We start from the raw sequence: 10,308 nt of genomic DNA on the forward strand, positions 1-10,308 counted from the left end.
CTCTTCACAGAATGATATAGAAGCATGCGTCCAACATAAGCATCAGAGTGTGGTTGACTGATCTTTTCATCTTTTTTACAGCAAACATTAATGGAGAGAACCACAAGGAAAGATCTTCAGGAGGAAGTGAGGTCTTTTGGTGCCAGACTCAATCCCTGGGCAGCAGTGGTCTGCCTTCCCTACGTCCTGGTCAGACTAGCTCTATAAAACGTGCTGTTGTCCCCTCACTGAAGCCAAGGAGAAGTGCACAAACATACCGCAACAGACTTATGACCTATGGAATCCATACTCTCTGTTTCTGCAGTATTTCTTTCGTCTGACAATGACAACTGCAACTCAAGGAATGCGTGAAATTCTACTATGTCGGCGCCTTGGCATAGCAGCGAGAAAGATGGCTGCAAGTTGTCATTACTCTAGGTTCCAAAGTCACAAAGGAGTAATTACTGGAAAAGTACTGCATCAGGCCGCCTGCCTGAGAACGGCTGTTTGCTAGAACAGTTATTAACTCCAGATAGGGAAGTAGCAAGTGAATTTCCCTTAGGTGCGATGGCTATAAGCCTTGAGCAAAGGGAATATACCTTTTGCTTTGCAGAAAGTGGCTTTATGTCTCCAAACTGTCCATGCCCAACTCCTATCCTCTTTCCTTCTCGCTCATAGTGGTTCCTTCATACTCATAGACTTGTTTTACATCTAGAGAATTTCTTTTTATATATTTTTCTTCAGGACACTGGCTATTACCTTCTTGGTTAAAATGTAAACCCATTCTGTTAAAACAACATATTTTGTTTTGTAGGCAAATGCCTGCAGATCTTTTATGCTATTCTGTATTTTGTCGATGAAATCTCAAAAAGGAAAAAAAAAAAATGAAAAGAAAAAATGCTCAAAAGGTGTAAACATAGTTTTCACTGGAAATAAGTTCTTGGAAATCGGGGGAGGGCAGCCTCCCGCTCTTAATGTGTATAATTTGTCTGTGAGTATAGATAAAGTGTTTTTCCTTCAGATGTACTAATGTAATTTCATATGTACTAAAAAAAATGAAAAGAACAAGTGGTGAGGAAGATGGAGGAGGACAAACAGCAGAAACGAGGTTCAGCAGCTGGTCTGAGGAAACAGTGTCCAGTGTCATAACTGTAGTGTTAGGCTGTCCTCTGTGTAATTGTTGTTTGCCTATACAGACTCTGGGCATTCTTAAAGGAACAGTGCTGAGTAAACTAAGCTTTATTGGCTTAGACAGTTAATAACTGGTGTATATTATAGTGTGCAATCTATTGCGTGGCCTTATTCTTTTATTTATATTATTTTTCATTTATTCTCTCTCCAGTGTGTTGTTACTTCATGTGACATTTCAGAGAGTAAGAGAGCCACAGGAAAAACAGTAAAAAAAAATTGATATGTTTTGGAAAGGCATTTGTATCCTCTTAAATCCAGTTCTCCCAGTTAAACTGACTTCTAGTAACATTCCAAAACTGAGAAAAAAAAATGCAGTGGAGAAACCTGTCATCTGAGAAAGTGGACTTTTTTTTAGACAATAATGAATGCTCACAGCAACTCCATCACATTATACAGTTGAGACAATTCAGTGTCAAGTAAATTCAAAGCAGTTGCGTCAGTGGAATATAAAAAGTTGTGGGCACAATCTAGGTGTTCGTGTATCTAACATTTTAAGTCTGGTATATATAATCCTGGTTCATGAATAACACATAACAATGCTGAAATTAACCTATTAGTAATCTGACATATATGCTAGAATGATTAAAATATATACTGTTTGAACCATGCCCTTTGCTTGTACTAGCTTTCTCATTAGCATGGTAACGGGCCAGAAGTCTTGAAAAGCATATTAATGAGTTTCAATGTCAGAAAAGGAAAGGAAGCAAAAAACAAACAAAACAGCTTCTTGGCTGCTCCTTATCATGTTTTTATGGTGTTCAGGAATTACACCATTATGTAACATAAAGAAAAGAAAGGAAACATTAACACGGACATTTAGCAGCAGGCTTCAGGCTTTCTTCCTCATCATACTTTTTTTTTTAATGTATTTACATGGACTTGCTGTTTCTCAATCCAAAGCAGGGCTTCCTTATTTCGTCTTGTATGAAATTATGGTATTACAGCAAGTGATGTCATTCAGAGCGCTGCACTAAAAATGTATTTATGTGCAAGGTATTACTTATGCTTAATCACTGTATCTAAACCGTCTTGAACTTGTATCCATTAACAAAGCTGCATCTTTTACTGGTGCAACTTACCTAGCTCATGGATACAAGAGCAGATGTCTATTGGGATACGAACCGGTAGCTTTCAGGTTACAAATCTGTGGCCTTATCTACCAGCTCACCTGTTGTCCTGGGGTACAGTTCCCAATTTGCAACTTGCATAGTTACAGTTCCAACGATGTAAGGTGCTAACGTTGTTAGCAACTATGCTTTTTGGAAACATGCTCCCAGTGCATGTTGTTATTCTCTTTTTTGACATGTAATACCTTTCATTTGGTATTCTCCTAGAAAATCATATTCATGAATGTTTTGTACCTCCACCTCAAATCACACATTTGTAACTTCTTCATATAACTATGAAAATGGTAGATGTCTACTTCAGAAAAAAAAATCGATGTTCTGCTTAATAGAATTTTTTTCTCATTGATATGGAGCTACTTGTTGCTCGACGCTTAGGCAGCGTTTATATGTAACTCTGACGGACTCATTTCACTTTAAAAAATGTCACATACAGCCATGACTTATTTCTACCACTTGGATTTTTATTTGTACTAAAGTATAACACAAAGGATACAAAAGAGAGTGCAGCATAAAAAAGTGCTATCAAATTTGAAAATTAATTAAATTTGGCTTTACTCTACCTTCAACGGTTTTTATAATAATGCCATATAAAAGCCATATGTCAATTCACAACTGGAAGACATTGTTTTCAATGATTCTGAATGTCTTTTTTGTATTGTAGAGTTGGAATTTAAAAAGCACCTCCAGAACATGACAGATTCCAGTCAAAGTGTCATTATGTTCAAGCTAATCAATCATGCTGACTCAGCGCAATGAGACTGATTGGACTGATAGAACAGAATCCTGATAAAATCAAACAAGAGATGGTGTAAAAATAATTCGTTGGAGTGATTCAGCTAATTTTGTGGAATGATTAAACGAGGACATGCAAATATGTTCTATTATGGCCAAATGATCATTTATACAGTATGAAATGAACAAATGTAGACAATTTAGGAAAAATAAATATATTTTTTATATGCACTTGAACAGGATAAGGAGAAGGATCACGAGGAAAGGTTTACAGTCTGAGTTAATCAAAAAATATCTCCATCCCTAATGTTTATATTTTAAGCCACAATTAATTGAACTAAGTGGAACTTGCCATATTTGTCAGGAAGGAGCTGGATGCAATGTTGTGTGGGTTTTGTTTTGTATTTATTAGGTCAAGCTTCAGGGTCTCCATCAGAAATGTCATGGCAACTGCAGAAAGCATTAGACCTACAGTATGAGACATTTTTTTATTATTATTAATTATGAGGGAACAATATGACTTATACAGTTCCTACACATACTTCATATGTTTCCGAAACCTCTTCTTTTTGTTGTTCTCCTTTTTGCAGTTTCTATTGAATATGAGATCTTAATATTGCTAAAACTATAAATGCCTGGTTTGTGTAGCCTCTTCTAGCAGCCAAAAGTAGCAGACCTCACATCCCCACCTAATCAGTCCCCCGAAATTGTTTGTAGTCCAAAAACTGCCAGTAAGCAAGTATCCTGCAGAAGACATCCTACCTGGATGGTGATTATCTTACTGTAGAGTGCAATGATTTTTAAGGTCTCCCTAGCAGCAAATGCCTTTATGGATGAAATATCCTTCTCCAATCTGCACTGCCCTACTCCATGTAATATAAGACCAAAACCTATGAAAATACAAATGCCGGAGGTGGATCAAAGCTCTCAAGTCTGGCTCTTCAACCAATGACAAAGTAAGCAGACTCTCACTACAGGGAGTGAGGGCAACTGCCAAAAAAACAATAGTTTCATGGCATTGAGATTCAATGAATGTGTGTGTTCTTAAAAACATTTATTTAATTAGATCATCCATATGAATAAGTGTAGATCTGGTAACGCTTTACATTAACTGCACCTTCATAATGCATTCATTATGCATTCATACAACATTCAGTGCACCTTCATAATGCATTCATAATGCATTCATAGAACATTGATAAGCAGCATGCAAGTACACCTTAACATCCTAACAGCCCTTAACAGCTTTAATATACATTAACAACAAACATTACATGATTATACAATTATAATGCTTGTTATTATTATACAATGTTTCTTATTTATGTATATTACAGCTATTAAGGGATGTTATGATGTTAAGGTATACATACATGATGTTTATGAATACTTAATGAATACATTATGAAGGTGTACTGAACGTTTTATGAATGCAATATAAAAGCATTATGAAGATGCAGTTAATGTAAAGCGTTACCGTAGATCTCCATGGTACATAAGGATTGATCAGTCGTCACGTGACCATAAATGCCATATTTAAGGGATTATGTAGTTTTACTACTTGAAGTCAATGTGTAAAAGCATATATTAAATGAGTTGGAGGCTGTTCGTTGAAATTTGTAATTCACGGCTATGAAATTATACCCAATTCTATGGCCTCATATTAAAAACAAAAATCGTAAGAAAAGAAAAGCTTTCATACAACTCCTGTGTGTATGCTGTGTGTAAATTTGGACGTTGACTCCCCCGCATACATCAGTCAGGGATTTATTTCTTCATGGCCTTGCATTTACCTTGATTGTCTGCTACTGAACAGTGTGTCCACAAACAGTCTTGCCTGCCTCAGTAAGAAAGAGATACTCCTGACTAACATAAAGACAATCGCGTGCAACTTCTAAGGCATATATAGAAAGAACGATGTCCTCAAAAAATATAGAGTTTTCCTGCAGCATCCCAAACACTGAAATTATTTAATGTAGGAAAACCAAAGACTGTGTTGTGGAAAAATAATTCAACATTACTGAGTTAACATTTAAAGGTATGCTATGTGGATAAAAGAGTTAAAACAATAATAATAAAAAAAAATCTCAGCATTGTAACAATGTTAATGTCACCTACCTTTGTACATTGCAGTATGGTCCAAACATGCTACTGTTGTGCCTGTTTCTTTATCAATAAAACTGCTTTTATTTGTAACTGAATTTTATCTGACATTAAGAACACATTCCCTGCAATCATATTTAACTGACAGTGCATAATTCCATCCATCTTCTAACCGATTGTTCTGGTCAAGGTTACTGGGGCCACTGGAGCCTATCCCAGGATGCACAGGACACAAGTTTGGGGTACATTCTCATCAAGGCTGGGATTCCAGCCCATTGCAAGGCAATACACACACACACACACACACACACACACAGAGTCATATCCTTTGGGCAATTTATTGACACAAATTTGCCTAACTGCAGATCTTTGGACTGAGAGAGCAAACCCATGAGACACAGGGAGAACATGCAAACACCACATAGGGCAGAGGTGAGATTCATACCCCCAACTCCAGCAAGTCACCCAGCACATAATTCCTTTTATCCCCAGGGATAAAACACACTTCAGAACTCGGATTATAAAATAAAAGCACACACTATGTGGGGATTACAAATACTTCTAAGAGATCTATATAAGAAATGGCCCAGGACAATTCTAGAATAACCTCTATATCAACAATATCTTTGAAGATGTCAGAGGAGAGTAACCCCAGCCAATATTTCAGTGAACTGTTCATCCTCTGAAGACTGGGAAACATTTCAGTTAATTGGCAAGAATGTTGTGACGTCACAACAGACCTCAGTAAATGTCATGAGGTCACAGTATCTCCAAATATTTATTGAAAAACAGAAAAGCTAGATTGAAAGACTAACAACAGAAAAAAGGCAGTGCTCAGATTTGATAAAAGTCTGATCATTAGCCATTTGGAACATATTGCCCTAGGATTGGGCAAACAGATGTACCCACTTCTTATCAACAAGTCTGCTGAATGAGACATTCATCGTAACAAAAGATTCCCATTTGAATTGCCATAAAATCTCCAGTCATCAAATAAAAGGCACTAAGAGAACACTAACGTTTCACCCAATATCTATTTCATAGAAGTCAATTATCAATTTAAACATATGTCTAATTTTGATAAAAAATTCAATATCCATCAATCCATTCATCCATCCTCCAACTCTTTGTCCTATACAAGGTCATCAAAACATCTAATGATAGTAAAATATTTTTTAAAATTCAGTAATAAAATTGCTTCATAACAGAATTGCAGTGCTCGTGTATTTATTTTTCAATAAATGATACAACACTGTTTGAAATTAAAAAGTAATTTCACGCATTATTTATTGCTAATATCTTTCTCGTTGTTTTTCTTCAATGTTTATCCACCATGTTGCTAAGAACATTAGTATTTTCGCATACGCTGGACCACTGCTGCACATTTTTACTGTTTGTCACTTCTGTTGCCACCTGTAATTTTCCGCACTTCTTGCTGGATCTTAACATGTTTTCTGGTGTCACCGCCTGAGGTAGCATGTTCTGCTGTAACATTTACTGGTGGGGCTTCATCTGACAACTGCACAAAGATCTTTGCTTCTGCGAGCTTGTAAAAGAGCTGATGCATTTATTTCCACCCGATTCCAGTAAGTAATAAACCACATTTTCTGGCCACCTGTGTTTTACTCCCCTTGCAGAATATTTGCATGCCATCTGTTCCCAAATGTCTACTCCATTTTTTTTTTTTTTTAGAAAATGAACTATTTGGTTTTTCCTAGCAGACCCACTTGCTGCCTATGTTTTCATTTGTTTATTGTGAAAAAGCCGTACATTCACGAAACGTGAAACATTTCAGTATCTGAAAGTTTCTTTATCATTACTAATACTGTATGTGAAAGAGAATTTTACTGTGAATTATGTTACTGTAAGTACTATGACATTTATTTTATATGGTATTTTTCTCTACTGATATTATGATATTTCACATGGTGATAGGAATTTAACCCCAGCAATCGTTCAAATGTTCAATATACTAATTTTGAGTTAATAATGTTCTTAAATATCTTATTCATTTGGTTTCATTTGCTTTTCAGATCCACATGCTTTCTGAGGAACATTCTGCATTATGTTTCAGTGGAACTTTACTGCCAGCTAGAAACATTTCATTATTTAAACTTTAAAACCAGAGAGGATATCAGACTTTTATGGCCTATAACAAGAAGCTACTTTGTACCATCTAGTCTTGTCTGAGTATCTGAACGCAAAGCCATAGTGATTTAAAATTCCAGTTGTCGCTAAGCAAGGAAGTGTAAACATGATAGGTTTATGTACATGTCAACATTGCAAGCTAAAACATCCTTGTGGTGACACTAAATGTCAAGTAAAGAGTTTTATTTGTCACATGTACACAGAGTATACAGTGATATGTAGCGCTATAAGTAGACTATACTGTGCAAATAAAATCTACAAAGTAATTTTATTTTGTATGATGAAGAATTAATAGAAGAGGAGGAACGGACAGCAGGATGTTGCTCTTCCTAAGTCTTTCTGTTGATTGATTTGGAGCAACGAAGTCTTGATTTGAGGTGACGACAACATCTTTTGCACCTCAACCACTCAAACAGACTGTAGAGGGATGAGAGGAAACTTCCGTGTTCCTTGCTACATTGGCAGGGCACCTTTTTGTGAAAAGGATGAGAAAATGTAGAGAATCTAAAAACATTGTTTCCTACAATACATTTTAATTCAGAAAGACATAGATATTCCTTTAACGTCAAGATGGAGGGCATTTAAAAACCCCTGTGTTAATGGTGGTTGTAGGTCAGACCCATGCATTCCTTCTTTAAGAACACGTACTCTATAGCCACCATTCCCGTAGAGAAGGTCTCCACTTGTAAGAGACAGGCTGTTTAGCACCGCGGAGGGCCCAGTGCCTGGGACTGCTCCAGCACAATGCTCCCGGCTCTAACCTGTTCTCCGGAGACAAGAAAATCAAAGTTTCTTTATGCCAAGTTGGCTGCTCAGCATAAACCGACTAAGCTTGGCTTTGAGGAAACAGCAGGCGAGTGAGAACTTTGTGAAATTTTGGCCTGAATGGGTTTCCCATTGTGGTACAAACACCTGAACAGGCTCTTTGAAGTTAACAATGGGCGCAGCAGCCATTCCATCTGCTGAAAAGGGCCGTTTGTTGGTGTGCATTTCTGCGTTTGCCCAGCTTTTCCCCAGTTTCTCTATTTGCCAGAGTATCTGTTCAGCCACTTTCAACATTTTTATTTTTTTGGCTAGGTCTCCTTTTTCAACCACTTCATAATTATAAGCAAAACGTTATTTTCAGAGCATAGAAAAACTGTTAGTCTTAAGACAAATCAGTTTTAATTTCTATTTCCTCCATCATCAAAATTTCTAGACTAATTTTTTGTTCCAGATGGCTGTAATGATAGAGTTTCTAAACACAAGAGCAGAGCACGCACTTTAATGATCTGCAGCAAGGACAAACAAACACCAAAACATAATCCAATAATCAGGGTCAAAACACAAGCTAATCTCCAAACAATCCAGAGTCAGACAATAGAAAGCCCAAACCATATTAAGAAACCATGCAAGAAGCCAGAACCATATCAAGTCGTCAATTCAGCAAAAAGCAGACTCAGAACTCAGGTTTTACATTGAAGATCTTTATATTACCCTTTGGCTAATTAAGAGATAGGCAATAAGTATGTCTAATATGGTTTAGCTGGGCGTGGTTTGGCTGGGTGTGGTTTAGCTGGGTGTGGTTTGGCTGGGCGTGGTTTGGCTGGCTGTGGTTTGGCTGGGCGTGGTTTGGCTGGGTGTGGTTTGGCTGGGCGTGGTTTGGCTGGCTGTGGTTTGGCTGGGCGTGGTTTGGCTGGGTGTGGTTTAGCTGGCTGTGGTTTAGCTGGGTGTGGTTTGGCTGGGCGTGGTTTAGCTGGCTGTGGTTTGGCTGGGTGTGGTTTGGCTGGGCGTGGTTTGGCTGGGTGTGGTTTAGCTGGGTGTGGTTTGGCTGGGCATGGTTTAGCTGGGCGTGGTTTAGCCGGGCGTGGTTTGGCCGGGTGTGGTTTGGCTGGGTGTGGTTTAGCTGTGTGTGGTTTGGCTGGGTGTGGTTTAGCTGGCTGTGGTTTAACTGGGTGTGGTTTGGCTGGGCGTGGTTTAGCTGGCTGTGGTTTGGCTGGGTGTGGTTTAGCTGGGTGTGGTTTGGCTGGGCGTGGTTTGGCTGGGTGTGGTTTAGCTGGGTGTGGTTTGGCTGGGCGTGGTTTAGCCGGGCGTGGTTTGGCTGGGTGTGGTTTAGCTGGGCGTGGTTTGGCTGGGTGTGGTTTGGCTGGGTGTGGTTTAGCTGGGCGTGGTTTGGCTGGGCGTGGTTTAGCTGGGCGTGGTTTAGCTGGGCGTGGTTCGGCTGGGCGTGGTTTGGCTGGGTGTGGTTTAGCTGGCTGTGGTTTGGCTGGTCGTGGCTACAGTCTATGAGAGCAAACCATCTGCAGGTGTCACAATGGCAATAATGATCATATACGGAAAATGCACTTAAACACCAGCTGAATAGCTATTGATCTAATCAATCTGTTCATAAATCACAAAATACAGCTAAGTATAGCCAGGGTTTTAAGTGTCCTTCACGCTGTGGACCCCTGCTGACTAAGGAATATATACTGGGATTACCTGTGGGATTTGGCATCTCAGATGTTCAGTTGGCACCCCCCCCACCCCAGGAGTCCACAGCTATTTTGTCTGTTTTAATCTTGGATGATTAACTGCATTCAGGGCAACACTATCTGTAACTACTGTGAAATGTCACTCCTAAAAATTACATAAAATAAAAATAGACATATATCAATATTCAATTCTAAAAACTGTACTGAGTAATACTATATATGAGTAATACTGTATACACACATACACGTATTGCTATAGTCCAATTTATACTAGATGTTTTATCGTGTGTGTGTGCATATACTGTATATGTATACATATACACACATATATATATATATATATATATATATATATATATATATATATAAAAATATATAGTATATAGTATGAGGACTGGTTGATGGAACAGGGTCAACCCAACTTACAAATCAAGTATTTTACTAACTTTAATGAGCTAAACTGCAAACAGAAGACCCTGTTTAGCTGAAACATTTTAAAATTATATATCCATACATTTCATACAAGATATCACTGAGCGCAGGTACAAACTTAACAAATAGAAGCAAGACTATTA

At 38.0% G+C, this 10,308-nt stretch overlaps 1 protein-coding gene across 2 annotated transcripts in view; it reads left to right on the forward strand.

The window, feature by feature from the left end:
- LOC111857542 (GDNF family receptor alpha-2) overlaps positions 1-5,225 on the forward strand; it is a 66,807-nt gene extending 61,582 nt beyond the window's left edge. For both annotated transcript variants that reach the window (XM_023838512.2, XM_023838513.2), the window contains exon 9: positions 82-5,225. In XM_023838512.2, coding sequence (XP_023694280.1) covers positions 82-207 — 126 coding nt within the window. In that variant the 3' untranslated portion in view covers positions 208-5,225. The remainder of the gene's footprint in view (positions 1-81) is intronic.
- Positions 5,226-10,308: the final 5,083 nt, after the last annotated feature.

The sequence above is a fragment of the Paramormyrops kingsleyae genome, chromosome 2, assembly GCF_048594095.1.
Source record: "Paramormyrops kingsleyae isolate MSU_618 chromosome 2, PKINGS_0.4, whole genome shotgun sequence".
Taxonomy (NCBI): domain Eukaryota; kingdom Metazoa; phylum Chordata; class Actinopteri; order Osteoglossiformes; family Mormyridae; genus Paramormyrops; species Paramormyrops kingsleyae.